Source organism: Hibiscus syriacus, unplaced genomic scaffold, assembly GCF_006381635.1.
Source record: "Hibiscus syriacus cultivar Baekdansim isolate YM2019G1 unplaced genomic scaffold, ASM638163v2 tig00110162_pilon, whole genome shotgun sequence".
Taxonomy (NCBI): domain Eukaryota; kingdom Viridiplantae; phylum Streptophyta; class Magnoliopsida; order Malvales; family Malvaceae; genus Hibiscus; species Hibiscus syriacus.
In genome coordinates, this window is record NW_024062609.1 from 299,117 (window position 1) to 319,434 (window position 20,318).

A 20,318-nucleotide genomic window follows, 5' to 3' on the forward strand; every position below is an offset into this window, starting at 1 on the left:
ATGTTTCAAATTCTAAGATTAGAGTTGGAAACAAGTATTTAAATTAGATTTGGAAATATGCTATGGGTTTGGTTATATATGCAATCGGTTGCGTCGCATTTATTTATTAAAATTACAAAATGCCAACATAATACGACGTTGAGACCGCTGTTCAAATTCGTATGCAAACAAGAAGCAAGGGAACCGAAGTTATATTGCTGTTAACAATCTTCACCCTCCGCACATTAAAGAAAAGAAGAATATGTATTGATTCAAAATAATATGGATTAAAGAATACATCAAATATTTGATGGAATTAAAAAGTATGCCAACGAAAACAACATAAATATAAATATTTTTAACCAAAACTTAAACTATCAGCTGCACTATGAAACTGCAACAAAGTGAAATAGAAATTACCATGTAAACAAATCAGTGGTACGACCTCAAGTGAAAATTTTGGCAATTCGGAGTATATGAGCTCTTTTCTGCGGCACTACTGAACTTCTTGGCCGCTACTTCATTTTCCTCTAAGCTCGTCTGGACAAAGTATCGTGCCCACCATGTCGAGCTCCTCAGCTTAGCCTTCAAATATCAATAATCACTTCAGCATGTCACGTTTAGTTCAGCTATCTCAAAAACCACTTACAGGTAAGGGGAAGATAATTCATATAAATCTCAAAATTTATGACTGGATAGCATCTTAACCTTCACATTTTGTTTATGACAGGCTTCAATATTACAGAAACAGAACATCGAAGAACTGCTCAGCAAGAAAAACAATCAAAGAAACTGAAACACGCAATACCACTCGTTCATTTAAAAGGCTTATGCAACAGTAACTGATGAAGATAGTAACAGCCACTTACCGCCCTTCCATATTTGGACACATCTGCAGCTTTAGCTTTCCGCTGACCTGGAAAACCTACATTTGTAACAAATATAAAAGTTCTTGGTATGTCAAAAGGCTCAGATTATATCTTTGTAATCAGATATAACACATTTGTTTAATGCATGTTTTTTTTCCTTCATAACACAAACAGGACAATGATCGATGAAAAGTGGAACATGGAGAAGAATCCGGTCATTATGACATAGATACAGCTTAAAATGCAAGGAATGAGTAAAGAATTGCTGTAGATCTTAACAGTCAAAGAATCAATCATAATTAGAAATAAAAAGCTAAATTTAAATAGGAAACCAAGTGGTTGAAATCATCAGCAAGCAAACAAGGATCATTACGGGATAGACAAGCACATATGACATATGACTTGCAAGTTCAGGGATCAGAATAAAACTTAATCTTCTTTTACCTGTAAATACTACGACTCCATCTGCTGATACCCGTGCAAAAATCTGGTAGAGTCTTGTTGAGATATCTTGGAGACAAGTAATCTAATGCATCCGAAACAATTACAAGAGGAAATGACTGAAAATATGCAGCAATATCATACTGTTTAAATGATAGTATTTAGTTTATAAGTTTTACCTTCCACTCTGGAAACAAGGTTCTTTAAGGCGGATCCTGAAAGGGGGAAAATTATTTAACATCAGCTTATAAACATAAGAACATTTGGTACATATTATCGTATTAAGTGATTAATCAATGATTAATTAATGAACCTAATCAGAAAATCAAACCTGATCCGCTATGGAAATACGCAACAATAATCAATACTCCCTGAAAATTATAATAATGAATAAAAAAGAAGAAACTTATAGAAGCATAATTAAATAAAAAATCTATAATTTAAGGGGAAAAAGTACCAGGACAGTGAGAAAAATGGCGACAAAAGGCGGAGAACGAGGCTTGGAAAGAGAAAAGAGAGCAGCTCCGCCGCCGGCGTCGCCATAAGGTCTAGAGGGATTCACTGGCCTCCGCGACATGCCTATTAATTTAGGTTATGGTTTTGTATTTTTTTCGTTATTGCTGTAAAACTATTCTGTTTCAAACCAATCAAATTGCAAAAAAGTAAATGATTCCAATATGATTAATTAAATTAATTGCATTTTCTGAAGTGTAAATCCGAGAAAGAAAATTAATTAAGGCTGATTGTTATAGATTAAGAAAAATAGAAAGGATTCGAGAAGAAGGAATTAGAGAATTAGAGATTTCAGACGAAAGAAATGCTTCATTCATTACTTGAGAAATTAAAGATCTCTCAGCCATTGTATATTTAGTTACAGGGCTAGAATTGTAAATTCATATATGTCAGCTGGCAGTACTATCCAACAGATATAACAAACTATTGTTATTTGCTCTTCACAGGTATTTGGGCCACCGAACTTGGGCTACACCATCTCTTCCTGGACTGAAAATGTTTGTTGATCCACTTCCCCCTGTCCCATGTACTCGATCTGCTCCAACTCAGAAGGTAAATATCTCTCTTCTCCTTCTTTTGCTTTAATCCCTAAATTCCCAATTTCACTCCCCTCTCGCATCTCGATCCCCAATTCTCCATCTTCAATCCCTAACCCTTGACCTCCTTCTCCCCCAATTCCCTCTTCATTTCCACGCTCTCCCTCACCTACTGTAACAATACCCCCGCTGGAATCGATCCTTGTCCCCAAGAATCAAATCCTGGAAACTATCCTCGCAGAACGGTATAATCCTCCCACGTATCATCTGTTTCATCAAGGTTCGTCCATCGCACCAACAACTGCGTAACAGGTTTGTTTTTCCTATTGATTATTCTTCTGCCCAGCACCTTATAAGGTTCGATTCGAATATGACCTTCTTCGTTCATTGCAGGAGGAACGGTGGAAAAGACTGTTGAGTTCCCGATATGCTTTTTCAAAAGGCTTACATGAAAGACTGGATGTAAACGCGACGATTCAGGTAAATCCAATCGATACACAAACTCACCAATTTTTTCAATAATTTTGTAAGGCCCGTAAAATTTTGCAGCTAACTTTAAATTTTTTCGCAGGGCTAAAGAAGTTTGTCTATATGGTTGTAACTTCAAGTAAACTGAATCCCCAACTGTAAATATTCTCTCTGTTCTGTTCTTGTCTGCCTTCTGTTTCATCTTGTTGCTTGCTAGCTTTATTAATTGTCTAATGTTTTCTCTTCTGTTCATCAATTCATTCACAACCTGTACATTAGAGTCTGTCTGCCAAATCATAGTAGGAGGCCTATAGCCATACAACGCCTGAAAATGTGTAATTTTTAAGGCAGTGTGGTAGGTAGTATTATACCACCACTCTGCATGAGACAACCACTTAGCCCACTGCTTAGGTTGAAAAAAACATCAGCCCCTTAAATACTGCTCCAAACACTGATTCACCCTTTCTGTCTGACCATCAGTCTCTGGATGGTAAGCAATACTAAATAAGGTTTTAGTACCTAATTGCTTCATTAGTTCTTTCCAAAAAAGACTAGTGAATGTTTTGTCCCTATCAGAAATGGTCATTTTAGGTTGGCCATGAAGCTTATAAACTGTATCCAAATATAATTTGGCTACCTCAGCAGCAGAATAGGGATGTGATAAAGCTATAAAATGGTTGTACTTAGTAAACTTATCAACAACCACCAAAATACAATCTTTCTTCAAAGCTGTAGGTAGGCCCTCTATAAAATCCATAGTGATTACTTCCCAAGCCTGATGAGGAATAGACAGAGGTTGTAGGAGTCTTGGTTTAGCCACATGTTCAATCTTAGTTTGTTGACACACTACACAAGACCTTATCTAGGTTGCCACCATAGCCTTTAACCTAGGCCAGTAAAAATAAGCTTTAATCCTTTGATAAGTTGCCTGTGTACCAGAATGACCACCTTGAGGTGAGTCATGTAGAGTTTGAAGGATCTGTAATCTTAGAGCTCCAGTAGCTCTAATATAAACCCTGTTTTGAAATCTAAGGATACCATTAGAATACTTCCATCTAGGATCAGCACTAGGAGTGATTGTTAATGTAGATATCCAATCAGCAACAATTTTATCATCTTTGTAACTATCTTCCACTTTTTGCACCCATCTAGGAATGATTAATGTAGTACCCATAGCCAAACATTGACCTTGATATTCCCACTGTCTAGAGAGTGCATCAGCAACCACATTAGATTTACCCTTCCTGTATTGAATAGAGTAGTCTAACCCCAACACTTTAGTCAATCCCTTTTTCTTAATAGCAGTAGTTAATTTCTGCTCTAATAAATACTTGAGAGGTTCATGGTCTGTTTTGATAACAAAGGGAATGCTTTCTAAATAATGTCTCCATTTAGAAGCTGTTAATAGAATAGCCAGGTACTCTCTTTCATATATAGATAGGGCAACATGTCTAAGACTAAGTGCCTTGCTAAGATAAGCAATAGGTCTTCCATCCTGAGATAATACAACCCCAATTCCTCCTGAACTTGCATCTATTTCCAAATAAAAACACTTACCAAAATATGGTAATGCTAAAACAGGGGCAACACACATAGCCTGCTTTAAATTTTCAAAAGCCATTAAAGCCTCATTAGTCCACTTAAAGTTGTCCTTTTTAAGCATCTGTGTCAAGGGTTTGTTAATTGTACCATAACCCTTAATAAACCTTCTATAATAACCTGTTAATACCAAAAATCCACGCAATGATTTAAGAGATTTTGGCACAGGCCAACTCTCCATAGTTGTCACTTTAGAAGGGTCGGTAGAAACCCCAGAAACTGAGATAATATGACCCAAGTACTCTACTTGGGTCTGTCCAAAGAAACATTTGGACATCTTAGCAAATAATTGATTAGTCTTCAAAACTTCCAAAACTAACTGGAGATGAACAATATGATCTTCCATAGAAGTGTTGTAGACTAGGATATCATCAAAAAAACCAAGACAAATTTTCTAAGAAATGAACTAAATAATTCATTCATTAGAGCTTGAAATGTAGCAGGGGCATTTGTAAGCCCAAATGGCATTACCTTAAACTCATAGTAGCCCTGATGAGTTCTGAATATTGTCTTATAGATATCCTCAGGTTTAATCCAGACCTCAAATCAATTTTGGAAAAATATACTGCTCCATGCAACTCATCCAATAGGTCCTCCACCACAGGAATAGGAAATTTGTCCTTTACTGTCATGTTGTTTAGCTTTCTATAGTCTACACAAAACCTCCAAGTCCCATCCTTCTTTTTGATTAAAAAGACATGGAGAATCAAAAGGACTTTTGCTTGGTTGAATAATAGATGAGGAGAGCATATTAGCAATCTGCAGTTCTACCTCAATTTTCTGGTGATGTGGAAATCTATAGGGCCTTAAATTAGTTGGAACAACATCAGTTTTAAGAGGAATAGCATGATCATGATTTCTTGTAGGAGGCAGACCTGTAGGCTCAGCAAAAATATATTGGCATTGGTCCAAAAGAGGTTGAATAGTTGTAGGAATACTCTTAGAACCATCAGACATAGTGCATAGTACTACATATCCCAAAATAGATGAATCAGAAGATGTCATCTTCAATAGGGTAGCTTCTGAAATCTGCTGCAGAAAATTAGATTGTTGTTGACCCTGTATAATAATTTGCTCCCCTTTGTATACAAAACTCAGTGTCATGTTATTGAAATCCATTAGGATTGGACTAAACAGTTTCATCCAGTCCACACCTAATACCATATCACTGCCCCTAACTGAAGTAGTCTAAAATCATGTATAAAAGAGTGCCCTTGCATCTTCCATTCCACCCCATTACACCTTGCTGAACTGTAAAGTTGTTGTCCATTAGCTACTGTAATAATCAAAGGATGAGGAGTGGTAATCTGATTACCAACATCAGCCCACTGAGGAGTTAGAAAACTGTGGGTACTACCAATGTCAATCAATATATTTAATGGTCTCCCTTGAATTGTTCCTTGTATCTTTAATGTATTATAACCAATACATCCAGTAATAGCATTCATAGAGATTTCTAAGATTTCCTCTTCTTGCACTATTTACTATTCTAATTCTGCTGGAAAACTGTCTGATTGTAGAACAGTATCGTTTTCAATCATCATATTTAACTGCTTAATTTTGCATTGATGACCTGGAACAAATTTATCTCCACATTTGAAGCACAAATTATTCTGCCTTCTATAATCCATTAAATTCTGATTTGGTGATATGTTGGCTGCATTCTTCTGTTGTACTGGTATTTGAGTTGGCTTTTGAGTAGATATAGGGTTTGGGTAGGATGAATTTCTGAAAGCTGATCTCAATCTTGTACCTTCAAACTCCAAAGACAGCTCATATAGCTTAGCTTGCCTACATGCCTCAGATATTGACTTAGGTTCCAAAGCTTTAACTCTGTGTTTAATATCCTCCCTTAACCCACTAACAAACAGATAAACAAAAAATTCTTCCCCTAGTGTAGGATTTTATAACAACATATGTGGCTGCAATTCCTCAAATCTGTCCTGATACTCTTCCACATTCCCTTTTTGCACTAACTCTGTAAACTCCTCCACTATATCAGCAAAAATTTTGTCAATGAACCTATGACATAGGTCTGCCTCAAACTCATGCCAAGTAACATGATGTTTTTGCATAATGTACCCATCAAACCATATTTCAGCCTTTCCCACTAAATACATTGAAGCCACTTCAACTCTTTGCTCATCAGCAATATTACAAAGAGAAAAATATTTAAGACATTTTTGTAACCATCCCCTTGGATTAATTCCCTCAAAAATTGGCAGCTCAATTTTTGGTTTATGCCACATTACCCCTGACATGTTGGAAGACCCCCCCCAGTACCTCTTCTATCCACCTCTACTACCATTAACTGATTTCTAACAGCACTGATCTCCCCCAATAGATTGTCATTTTTACAGCTAGCCAAATGAACAGGAAAATCCCCTGGTTTAGACTTAAGAATTCCAGGCTCTTCAGGGTTATAAGTAAACCGAGTCTTATCATTAATTACTGCCACCTTAACAGGTTGTTTACTACTCATATTGGATGAGTTAGGAGTCTGTACCTGATCCCCAGCAGACTGGTTTTGATCCTCCTTTCTACCAGTCAGAATCTTTAAGATTTCCTCCACAAATCCATGATTCGTAGCCAATCTAGATTCCAGCATAGAAATCCTCTCTTCTTGAGTCTCCCACCATTTAGGTGGATTAGACTCATCTTTTCCTTGTTTCACCAGTGCTGTCAATTCTTCCATATGCTTCTGCAACCCATCTAAGTCTTCTGCCATGTTCTGATTCTTCTTGGGCATGCCACCAAACTTGCCAGAAATCGAGGCTCTCGATACCAATTGTTATAGATTAAGAAAAATAGAAAGGATTCGAGAAGAAGGAATTAGAAAATTAGAGATTTCAAACGAAAGAAATGCTTCATTCATTACTTGAGGAATCAAAGATCTCTCAGCCATTGTTTATTTAGTTACAAGGCTAGAATTGTAAATTCATATATGACAGCTGACAGTACTATCCAACAGATATAACAAACTATTGTTATCTGCTCTTCATAGGTATTTGGGCCACTGAACTTGGGCTACACCATCTCTTCCTGGACTGGAAACCCCCCCCGGTCCCATGGACTCGATCTGCTCCAACTAAGAAAGTAAATATCTCTCTTCTCCTTCTTTTGCTTTAATCCCTAAATTTCCAAATTCACTCTCCTCTCGCATCCCGGTTCCCAATTCTCCATCTTCAATCCCTAACCCTTAACCTCCTTCTCCCCCAATCCCCTCTTCATTTCCGCGCTCTCCCTCACCTACTGTAACACTGATTTGTTATTAACCGAGATGATAGAGTGAAGGACACGTACATTTGTGCGGGAAGAGCCAGGATTGGATCTCGGTTTTTATCAAAAGGCGCGTGATTTCCCACTCCAACGGTTTTGATTCCTAAACGTGAAAATTAAGCATTGTAGTCGCGCCCAATATCTGCCTGATTTTGGCCAAATCAATCCAGTAGACGAATGACGTGTACCTTGCCGCAAAGTTGAACGAGTTTCTGAACTCTTTATCGGGTATTAGAGACATAATCAAATTCAAATTACAACGGCGGTGAAAAGAAGAAAAATTTTATTTTTTCTGCATAAAAAATAAAATAGAGGAGAGGAGCGGAAGAAACCCTAACAATGCGATTAGGGTTCGGTATTGGGATTAAAATTGAATTCAAGAGAAGCGGTTTTTGAAAATTCGATCATTGGAAATTGGAAAACCCATATCAATGGGAGGCGAAGACGCTGAGAGTGATAAGAGTAGGTCATCTCAAAACAGAGCTTATAAAGGGAAAGGAGAAGACCCCAAACTTTGGGGAATTCTCCTCTTTGGTTTAATTGGCGCCACTGCCACCACTGTCGCTGTAAGTTCTTCCGTTTCCTCTTTTGATGTTTCAACCTTTTAGTTAACCGGATTAATATTTTAACGTTTGGTCAAATAAGCCGTGGCTTTTGGTTTTTTTTTTACATAATTTGATTTTTTGACCTTAAATTTAATTTAAGAAGAAAGGTTACTTTTTATTTCTGGAGAATGGAAACAATTGATGCTTCTAAAGTTTCTCTTGGTCTGAGCAAGCTGTTTTTTAGAATATCCCTTTGATTGTAGTTGCAATTTGGCAGGTAAGTCAGCTGAGGAGGTCTGTTGATTGGATATTTTCTCAGGTATACAAAAAAGTTCTTTCACAGTTCAGCTATAGATGACTGTCTGCTACTATACTTTGATATGGTGGTGGTCTTGAGGAAAAATCTTGGCTTATACTACTTTGCTGTCAGTAACTTCATTGTTTTCTTAAAGGGGATGGTGATTGGTGTAAGGAATATTTTTTTCAGAAAGTTTCAATTGTTTTCTATGAAGATTACTTTTGTAGCTATAAATTGATTTAAAGAGGAAGATTTAGTTCTATGGCTTATTTGAAACCAAAATTATTGCTTTGATACTGTGACAGCTGCCATTATGTTTGATTGCTGTACTGTTGAACTACCATATGGATTTATTGTGTCTGCTGATATCTTGCGAAGTACCGTGATATCACAATCAAGCCTTTTGCAAACTGAAAATTATCTTTATGCCTCAAAACAGTTTGAGTATAGCGTTTCTTATTTCTCGTTTCATATTCACCAATCTGAGTATGTGTGTGATTGCACCATGAAAGTTAGCCAGGTCGCAATCATCTCAGAGAGGAGGTTCTTTTCGAACATCCTTTCAGGAGGAAGCAAGGAGAAGGTATAATCGTCGAATGCAAGAAGAGTATGAGGAAGAAATGGAGAGAGTGGTAAGTTTCGGTTACGTGTTAGCGTCCTCTATATCTAACTACCATATTACTTCCTAGAGATCTTGAAACATGGTTTCAAAGCATTAGTTTAGGTTGTTTTAAACTTGTAATTGTTATAGGCAGATATATACTTACTTTGAAGGAGTGATAAGCTGTAACATTTAGCACTTGATGATGACGAAAACTTGTATCATGGGATATTTTGAATCTCTGGGTGATGTACCCAAGCTTCATGTGGCTATTTTGTGCCATGATTCTTCTGGAAGTTATCTATAATGCTTTTTCTCCTTTTTTTTAAGTTTGTGTTTTGATAAATTGGAATAGAGACCTGAGAGAATGTAAGTTGTGTGGGCTGCAAGTCTTGTGTGCAAATCGTGTCTTCTTTTAACACAAATACCCACATTCTATTTGGGCCTTACTATTCCTAGTCCTTAATATTTTATAACAATTTCAAAAGCTGGGGAGCTGTGCATTTAGCCGTGCTCATAGTAATCTCCTTTTTGGTATACCATTGGGATATAATCTTATTGTTAACTAATTATGTTTCTCTTTGTAGGAGCGAATAAAGCGCATGCAAAGTGTGTTTAACAGGGAGCGAAATAGGTACAAAAGGAGCTATGAGAACTGGAGTGAGTATGGTCATGGTCCTTATCATCAGCACTCCCAGCGAGATGACTGGTATTGGAAGGCTGAAGCACAATATAGAGATGACTGGCATCGGAAGGCTGAAGGACAATATGGAGATCAAGGAACGAATTTCAGGCAATCCCAGAGAGAGAGTAGGATATATCAGTTATCACATCACTACTCAGTTTTAGGTCTCGACAGGTAATGCTGCTGTAACATGGTTTATAAATGCACAACCATAATATTTGACATTTCTGAACTTCCTTCTCTCCACAGATGCAGAACTCAACCATATACAGAAGATGAAATTAAGGTATACTGAGTTATATTTATAATTCTTTTACGTTGCTGCTTATGTTTTTATTTGAGGTATAATGCATATTCCATTTTTTAAAACTGAAAATTCAGTTTGATATAAAGGTCATCGATTTTTATACCATGTGACATTTCTGGTATATCTTTATCAAAAGTTTTGTTATAACTTTATCCACTGTACCGCTCATCTTTACCAGTTGATTCATGATCTTCTCAAGGTAGAATGATTGTTAGTACATGTTAATGTTCATCAAATAACCATCTTAATTTATCAATGAACAATATTTTTTTTAGACTAAGAAATCTGAAAGTCTAAGTACGTGGATTCTTGTGTTTAAGCATCGTAATCACAAAATTGGTCCGGTCACCTCATTTCACAGTTTGCCGGTCTCTGTCATTGTCATCTTAGATAGCTTTTAGGGGTTTTTTTTTATCGAGTGATATCAATCAAAGAACTTAGAACCCGAGATTATTTTGATTTCTTGTCATTGCTGGATTTCATACCATGCCTGTGATGCTGGGCACTGAGATTTAAATTATGTGTCTACAGGCCGCATTCAGGGCCAAAGCAAAACAATTCCACCCAGATCAGAACCAGGACAATAAAGGTGAGATGTGATGGACAGTTAGTACTAAAAGCATGTAAATTTTAACAGCATTGATTTGGGGGTTTTTTTATTTTATTTAATGTTATATTCCTTCCCGGGACCTTGTGTTATATTTCAGAAGCTGCGGAGGTAAAATTCAAAGAGGTAATGACATCATACGAGGCCATAAAGCAAGAAAGGAAGAACATGATGAGCGTATGAAAAAACTGTGTTTCTATGCAAGTGTTGGGAAATGAAGTTCAAGGATAGAGGCGATGTACAAGATTCAAAACCCCATACTTGTACCTCGACTTCACAGTTGAAGAGTTCACATTCATCGGTCATTGATCCCGATCTTCTTTTTTCTCTCTCTTTATCAGTTTATACTGAGGTTGTATTTGTAGGTGTAGGCATTTAGTAAGAGATGAATAATTAGACTAGAACGTAATCTCAAAGTTCATTTTATTATCGTTAAGAAATATACATTCATTGACCGCTGACAAACAGTATTATTGTAGATAATTTTAGGGTAAACTACACCAATGGTAACTATGATTTGAGTGAGTTGTTTTCTCCACTGGTCTCAAAATTAACAAATTGATCACTAATATTATCAATTTATAATAAATTAATCATTGATTTTATCAATTTGTAACAAATTGGTAACTCTATTGTCATCCCCTTAAATTGATGATGTGGCACAGTTAACAAAAAAGTTAATATTTAGTTTTATCCTTAATTTTTTGTTCAAACGCCAAATAGGTCTTTATCAGATCGAAGCCCAACTGTTATAGCTTCATCCACTAACGTTAAAACATCAATTAGCTGCTGATCCTTATTCCCATATGTAATGGGGTAAGGGGGAGGTAGGATAGTAGGCTGCCCCCAACATCAGGTTGAGAGTAACTTCTGTAGGAGACCTTCGAATTATGAAATGCCCTCTGTAGGACTCGATCCCACGACCCCAAGGTTAAGAACCTTGTGCTCTACCAACTGAGCTGGATGGTCATTTCTTAAAACATCAATTAGCATTGCCGTTAATTCCCAAGATCATTGCCGGTTACTGATGTTGTGAAACTTGGGTTAATTTCCACCAATAACAATTCACCTTGAAAACTATTATCTAGGTGACTAGTGTGAAAACGATTGTACTAAAAATCACCCCAAGGTAGATTCCCAGGAAAGAGGAGGGGTCACAATGGTCCCTCTTAAAACCCACTTTCCTTAGACAGAACTACCAAGACAAGTAATTTTAATAGGACAATAATTAACAACAACTATACCCGACAATAGTTATTAAATAGACATAAAAGAGAACACCAAAATATTTCACTAATAGAGGAAATATTACAAAGAGAGAAAGAATACAAATAGCCTTTAAAATAGAAGAAGGCTTATATTTGTGGGATGATTAACTAAGGAGGAGGAGGGCTTTATTTATAACAAAAGAATTTCCCCTCCTCCTTATACACAACCAATGTGGGACTTCTGCCAAAAACCAACAAATCTCCACCTTGGCAAATTCCACACACATCTCTAAAAAAACAATCTTTTAATTTGTAACAATATTGACCAAGTATAAACAATGTTTAAACTTGACCGCAGTTACCACTTTTGTCAACATATCAGCAGGATTCTCAGTGGTCCGAATCTTCTGGATTATGACTCCACCTTCTTTTAGAATCTCTCGTACAAAGTGATATCGAACATCGATGTGCTTCGTCCTTGCATGGTAAACCTGGTTCTTTGCTAAATGAATAGCACTCTGACTGTCACAATGCACTTTGATGTGCTTTGTTCCATTCCCAATTCACCAAGCAACCCTTGAAGCCAAATTGCCTCCTTCACAGCCTCTGTAACTGCCATATACTCTGCCTCTGTAGTAGACAAAGCCACTGTTGACTGTAAGGTGGACTTCCAACTGACTGGTGCCTTTGCAAATGTAAACACATAACCAGTAGTTGATCGACGCTTGTCCAAATCACCTGCATAGTCTGAATCACAATACCCAAATACACACTGACCATCTTGTTTGTCCTGCTGAAAGACCAAACCAACATCTACGGTGTTCAGAATATACCGCAGAATCCATTTCACAGCTTGCCAATGCTCCTTTCCAGGATCATGCATATACCTGCTCACAACCCCAATTGCCTGTGAAATATTGGGTCTCGTACACACCATTGCATACATCAAGCTACCAACAGCACTTGCATACGGAACCTTTGACATGTATTCCCATTCTGCATCATCCTTAGGTGACATGGATGCACCGAGCTTGAAATGAGGAGCAAGAGGCGTACTAACTGGTTTTGACATCTCATTTATGCCAAAACGTTTTAGTACCTTCCTCAGATATTCTTTCTGAGACAAGCAAAGCCTCCCCAATTTCTTATCCCTTGATATCTCCATTGTAACACCCCCAACCCGTTTCCGATCCGGATACGAGTCCGAAGTGTCACATTGACTTTTCAAACATTTATTCGTATAAAATAGTGAGTAATTTAAAAACTTTGATAACATTTAACTTATTCAAAACGTTTACAAAATATATATCAGAGTTCATACAATTTATATCTTTAGACTACATGCCAACTACACTCTATATACAGTACCTATATTTTCTGATCTGACATTTGGTAAGGAAAACTGACATGTCTTGCTCCGCATTACTACTTACTATTCTCGAAACCTACGTGTGAAACAATCACACGCTAAGTCGAAGACTTAGTGAGGCATAACAACTTATAATGCACTTTATAACATATATCAATACATGCATGTTCTGTTCTATCATGTTATACCAATTCCATGCATTCTTCGTATCATATAAAATCATATCAGATTAATTACAGTAAATACATACATACACATAATTCATCATTAACAGTTTATCATGTAATCACATACTTTTATGGTTAACCTTTTCAATCAAACACTATACATACACAATATCATATCATTTCTATAACATTTATCATACCACTAACATATATTTGTTCATATCTCTGGATTAGCCCATGTACATATGTGAGAACTATCGATATGTGAGTCTATAGAGGTTGTGCACTAATGCTGTCACCACAACTCGTATAATTGCACCGAAGTGCCGCGTAGAATTGCACCGTAGTGCCATATAATAATGTCCATAAGGACCACATATTATTCCTTAAGAATCATATACATATACTAGGGATCAAGTATGTGTCTTTCAAGACTTCACACATGTTCCACATAATATATATATATCCCGAAGGACCGCGTAGAATTGCACCGTAGTGCCATATAATAATGTCCATAAGGACCACATATTATTCCTTAAGAATCATATACATATACTAGGGATCAAGTATGTGTCTTTCAAGACTTCACACATGTTCCAAAGAATATACATATGTCTCGAAGGACCGCGTAGACCCTCGACTCTTGGCATGCCAACTATACCCCTAGCTCTCATGATACATAACATGGGCGTTATCATTTATTTCATTTCAAATATTCACATAAACTTGTAATTCACTTTCACATATCACGTATCACATAGCTTCTTTTCATATTATCACATAGTCACATAGTTCACTTACACGTAGATCATTTCCATATAAATCACACGTCACATATATCATGTTTTCATATAATTTCTATCATTTCTCACCCAATCACACGTCACATATATCATGTTTTCATATAATTTCTATCATTTCTCACCCAATCACATTTATTCATGTAAACATACTTATCATATCTTGTTCACATAAGATCATATACTTCATATAACATATAGAAACACCTAGAACACTTTCACGTAGCTTATATCAATTTTCAGAGTCCTTTCATATTACCTGATGACATATATCATATAGATATATAATAACTGATATCATATTATCTACCTTATGCTCCATTTCTTTGTATTCCCTTTTTCATATCAGCATACATTTAAATATTCTTATATGTCCTATCAATATCCTATAAACTTACTCATATTCTCATATATCATATTTTAATATAATTTGTATAGTAATACTCTATAATTGTATCATATAATGATTTTACCCAAGTATTCCTTTATAAAGTTTATATTACATGTTCAATTAGTCTCATGCTATCTTATAAATAATTTCCATTTATTTTATATCATTTTCCTTTTCTACTCACATAAACCATCTATTTATTTAGTTCAATTTCTCATGACTTCCACAATACTCTTTAATAAAACTTTGTAGCTCTTCACTATAATACATAAACCATAGTTTCCTTTAATTTATCAATCTTCCCTATATTACTTATGTATCCTTATTTATGCCTTCGAATTCATACTATTCTCTTAGAGTCTTCTAACATTTCTCGTATAATCACTTATACCATATCATATAACTTATACTTGATTATCTTATTCTCTCATGTTCATTTCATTTCTTATGACTCTATCATATAACTTATTTCATGTTCTTCCATGATTACATATTAAAGTCTTACATACATCATATAGCATATACAAAGCATATCATTATCTTTAGTCATGCATACATACAATCAATGTAATACAGATAATCACATATAATTATAACCACACATAATCATGTCCATGACTTCATGCATATTACTCTATGAAATAGACTCATCGCAAGTCTTATTTCCATTAAACACTACATATCACTAGTATGCACTCACCTTGCCTCACTAGTCCATTCCAATCTCTTATCTTCCCTTGATCGATCTTACTTGCCAAATGTTCCGGAATTGCTTTACGCGCAGAATCTACATAAATGTACATTTTGAGGCAATTATTAGATACCTACACCTTGTAATTGGATACTAGCAACTTAAACGAACTTATTAAACCAATATTCCCATTTTTCCTTTAGGGGGAATCGGTTCCCTACTAAGAGGGTATCAATTCCCTCATGACATTCTGGAAATTTTGTTCGTTTGAAGGGGTATCGGTTCCCCTTGAATGGGTACCGATTCCCCTTGCCCAGAAATCATATTTTCAACCCGAAAATTACTTCATTTCCTCTCAAACACTTCATATATCATCCCCTTTTCATTCTTAACTCTAGTACACATACTTAAACCAATCTATATTCATTTATTTCATCTTAAACCTCAAAATCCTATCTTCCATATGAGATTCAAAAATCATACCAAATTTTCAATGTGTTCTAATTCCAATTCTAACACTTCATACTTCTTAATTAGATTGATGACAAGTCAAATTCATCCATAAAACTTCAACAACCATACCATATCAAAATTTCATCTTAAAACTCATATTGCAAATTCCTTCATAATTCCTTTATCTTATTGTTTAAATCCCATATAAGCTTTCCTTAAGCTTATTTAATACCCAAAGAATCAAAACTAAGCTTAAAACTCAAGAATTAACCAACTGAAATTAAACTTACCTTTGCCTTGCTCTCCCATGTATGAAGAAGAAGAAAGGAGAAGAGAACTCTGGATGTTTCTCACATTTCCCACGTTTATATTACCTTTAAAAGGAATATAAAAATCTTTCTGGTCAAATGACCATTTAACCCTTAATTTCCTTTAATAATTACTAAATAACCTTCATCATATATATATCCAATAATCATTGAACTATTTCATTCTTATACTTTAGTCACCAAATTCTGAAACTTTACAATTTGGTCACTAACCCGGTATTGAGGATGTTACATCCATGCCTAGAATCTTCTTCGCTTCACCAAGATCCTTCATCTCAAACTCCCTGTTCAATTGAGTCTTTAGTTTCGCAATTTCTGTCTGACTCCTGGAAGCTATCAGCATATCATCAACATAAAGAAGAAGATATATATAGGATCCGTCTTCTAGCTCACGTAAATACACACAATGATCATATTTGCTTCTTGTGTACTTCTGCCCTATCATAAACTTGTCAAATCGCTTGTACCACTGCCTTGGAGATTGCTTCAATCCGTACAACGATTTTTCTAATTTGCACACCATCTCTTCTTTTTCAGCAACTTTGAATCCATCTGGCTGAGTCATGTAGATTTCCTCATCCAAGTCTCCATGTAAAAATGCAGTTTTTACATCCATCTAAACTAGTTCCAAATCCAACTGCGCTACCAAAGCCAACAAAATTCTGATGGAAGGATGTTTTACAACTGGAGAAAATACCTCATTATAATCAACTCCCTCCGTTTGAGCGTAGCCTTTAGCCACCAATCTTGCTTTGTAGCGGATGTTATTTTTGTCAGGAAATCCATCTTTCTTTGCATATACCCACTTGCACCCAATTGCCTTCTTTCCCTTCGGAAGACTAGCTAGTTTCCACGTTTGATTCTTTTGAAGGGATTGCATTTCTTCATTCATGGCGATCCTCCACTTTTTATGTTCTGAACTTTGAACTGCTTCATTAAAAGTGGCAGGAACGTCATCAATTGCAATTGGTGATGCAAAAGAGACCATATCAGCATAACGAGCATGTTGTCTAATAGTCCTCTTTCCTTTTCTGAGTGCAATTGATTCATGCTGCTGTGGAGGTTCTTAGGTCTAAACCTCTTCTTCTTCTGACTCTTCTTCTACCATAGGAGAGTCAACATCAGTTTCTTTACTGGTTGGGACAAATTTGCTTCCTTCAAACTCCACCTGTTTGGGAGTTCCATCTGTCTGCTCCAATTTTTCTGAAGTCACCTTTCTCAACATGGTAGATTCATCAAAGGTAACATCCCTGCTGAAGATTATTTTCTTTGTTTCTGGACACCAAAGACGATAGCCTTTCACACCAGAGGTGATCCCCATAAAGATCGCCTTCTTTGCTCTTGGATCCAGCTTTGACTCCTTAACATGGTAGTATGCAGTGGAACCAAACACGTGTAAGGAATCATAATCTGTAGTAGGTACTCCAAACCATTTCTCTAATGGTGTTTTACCACCAATAGCAGTCGATGGTAAACGGTTGACAAGGTGACAAGAATAGACCAAAGCCTCAGCCCAAAATTCTTTGCCTAACCCAGCATTAGACAACATACACCGAACCTTCTCCACTAATGTCTGGTTCATACGCTCTGCCACCCCATTCTGTTGTGGTGTACCTCTGACAGTGAAGTGCCTAACAATACCTTCCTCTTCACAGACTTTCAGAAATGGATCATTTTTGTACTCTCCACCATTGTCTGTACGGAGACGTTTGATTTTTCTGCCTGTTTGAGTCTCCATCATCTTTTTCCATTTAAGGAAAAATCCTAGCACCTCATCCTTTGTCTTCATTGGATACACCCAAACTCTCCGGGAAAAATCATCAACAAAGGTGACATAATAGTGTGTTCCTCCCAATGAAGTTGTCTTGGAAGGCCCCCATACATCTGAATGAACATAATCCAAAATACCTTTAGTATCATGGATTGCTGTTCCAAATTTCACCCTCGTCTTCTTCCCTTTGATGCAATGCTCACAAAAAGCTAATTTGCAAGCCCGAGCACCCTTCAATAATCCTTGATCTATCAGTAATTTCAAGGATTTTTCACCAACATGCCCCAATCGCATATGCCATAACCTGGTTGCTTCTGACTCCTGTTCATCAGTAGAAGATGCCACTGCTGCTGTCCCAACAATTGTACTACCCAGAAAGAAATACACATTGTTTCTTTTTCGGAGGTTTGAGCTGGAAGATTTGTTGAGAGCTTCGGCTGAAATGTTAGGGAAAGGTGGGTTCGAGACGACGTATAAACTATAAAGTGGTGCTCGACGATGGGAATGTGCTGGCCGTAAAGATATCTAAAGACGCAAACAAGGTGGGAAGAGAGAGTTTGAGCAACAAATGGACGTTCTGGGAATGTTAAGGCATCCCCATTTGGTTAGCTTGAAAACCTACTATTTTTTCAGGGAAGAGAAGCTCTTGGTCTACGATTACGTGCCCAATGGTAGCTTGTTTTGGCTAATTCTTGGTATGTTTCAGCTGGGTTTTTTTTTATTTGCATTAGTTTCAAGTTCATTTTACACGAAATTGTTGTCTGGTTGATGTTGCAGAGGGTGGCTGAAGTAGCCACCATCACTGGGCAGATGATATAATTGTGGGGTTTATGGGTCACTTACTCGTAAGTGCAGGCCTAAGGGAAAGCAGTTTGATTATTGCATTTGCTTGGATAGATTGCAAAACTTAAGTTGGTGGTTGAACATGAATTTAATTAATTAAGGATTAATATAAAAATAAATTATCAAATTATAGCTCAAATTAATTTTTGGTACTCGAAGAATTTTCTGATAAAAACATATGCCTAAAATTTTCTCTGTTATTGTTTTAATTGCTCAGTCTAATTGCCGTTAAAAAACTGATATCCAACTAAAACATGAAGCGTGCCTTTAATTTATTTTATGATATTTTCTTTAAACTCAAATATAAAATAACATAAAAAATAACAAATAATATATTTTAATCCTTATTTAAGGTAAAACAAAAATTTATCGTCATTTTTCTCTTCTCACTCTCTCCCTTGAATATCGTCCTTTCCTCTCTTACATTCTTATTTCATTTTGTCGTTGTTTAACCTATGGTTTACGGTTAACTTATTGAACTAAATTGAAGCCATAAAAGTTACATAAGTTTTTTATTTACTATTTATTTGTTAAAAAATGTCGGTGAATCTTCAAAATTATGTCACAATTCGAGGAACGTGTATTGTTACTATAAAATGAAAGTCCCCATTTACTGTAAAATTACATAACTTATTTAAATATAAGTTGTAATATTGTATCTCTAAGCACATAAATTCTGAAATCACTCATATTTACAAACTAGAAATAATACTCTAATATGTCTATCAAACCATTTTTTCTTCTTCTCCCTTCACAAAACCATTATTTCTAACAATTTTCAACGTCATTTTTACCCCGCTTAAAATGTCTTATATATGATGATATTATAGTCACCTTAAAGATAAATTGCAACATTACACGTTTATAATTAAAAGGGTAATCTATGTCAAATATCACTCACTCACCTTTAGGCTCGGGCTCGTTTATGCCAGCAACGTTTTAATTTTGTCAATTTTAACACTAACGTTTAAGTTTAACTGCAATTATGTCACTCCGCCATTAATGGCGTAACGACACGATGACATGGCACCTCCGTGCCGTGACGTTGCTGACGTGACTCCCTCACCAAAACGATGTCGTTTTGGCATGACTGTGTTGGTGCTAAAAAACCTCAAAACGACGTAGTTTTGTTTGAGAAAAATTAGTAAATAATGCATTTGAAGGGAAATAAAAGTTAATACATAACCACTATGCCAACTTAGATTTTTTATTATAATTCTATAAACATAATATACATTAAGTCAACATTCGAAAAATATTTTCTAAAAAAACCATGAAATTATTAAAATTCCAAAAAAACACCTTAAATTCCATAAAATTTCAAAAAACTCCTAAATTCCTAAAAATTTAGGGAGTCAATAACATAATATATTTGAACAGTTTGATATATTGAACTTGTGTTATTGATTTATTTCCCTACGAAGCATGTTCTAAATGCTCATTTGGAGTCAATAACAGAAGTGGCATCAATAATGTTTGTGTTTGAAGTATATTGAATAACATGAAAATCTTGAATTTTTATGTTGTTTTAATGATTCTAATTTAATTTTAATGTGTTAAAATTATTGG

At 35.9% G+C, this 20,318-nt stretch overlaps 2 protein-coding genes and 1 pseudogene across 2 annotated transcripts; 1 reads left to right on the forward strand and 2 right to left on the reverse strand.

Annotated features, from left to right (window-relative positions):
* Positions 1–224: 224 nt before the first annotated feature.
* LOC120216580 lies at positions 225–1,926 on the reverse strand (annotated as a pseudogene).
* A 345-nt stretch (positions 1,927–2,271) lies between these two features.
* On the reverse strand, positions 2,272–5,509 carry LOC120216557. The gene is made up of 5 exons (XM_039213932.1): positions 5,069–5,509; positions 3,735–4,658; positions 3,267–3,581; positions 2,638–3,131; positions 2,272–2,539 (listed from the first exon to the last, which is right to left on the reverse strand). The coding sequence occupies exons 1-5, from the start codon at positions 5,507–5,509 to the stop codon at positions 2,272–2,274; spliced, it is 2,442 nt and encodes an 813-aa protein (XP_039069863.1).
* A 2,034-nt stretch (positions 5,510–7,543) lies between these two features.
* On the forward strand, positions 7,544–10,914 carry LOC120216591. The gene is made up of 7 exons (XM_039213957.1): positions 7,544–8,250; positions 8,507–8,548; positions 9,040–9,159; positions 9,716–9,987; positions 10,063–10,099; positions 10,652–10,709; positions 10,828–10,914. Exons 1-7 carry the CDS (start codon positions 8,116–8,118, stop codon positions 10,908–10,910), a joined length of 747 nt encoding a protein of 248 aa, XP_039069888.1. The 5' UTR covers positions 7,544–8,115; the 3' UTR covers positions 10,911–10,914.
* The last annotated feature ends 9,404 nt before the right edge of the window (positions 10,915–20,318 follow it).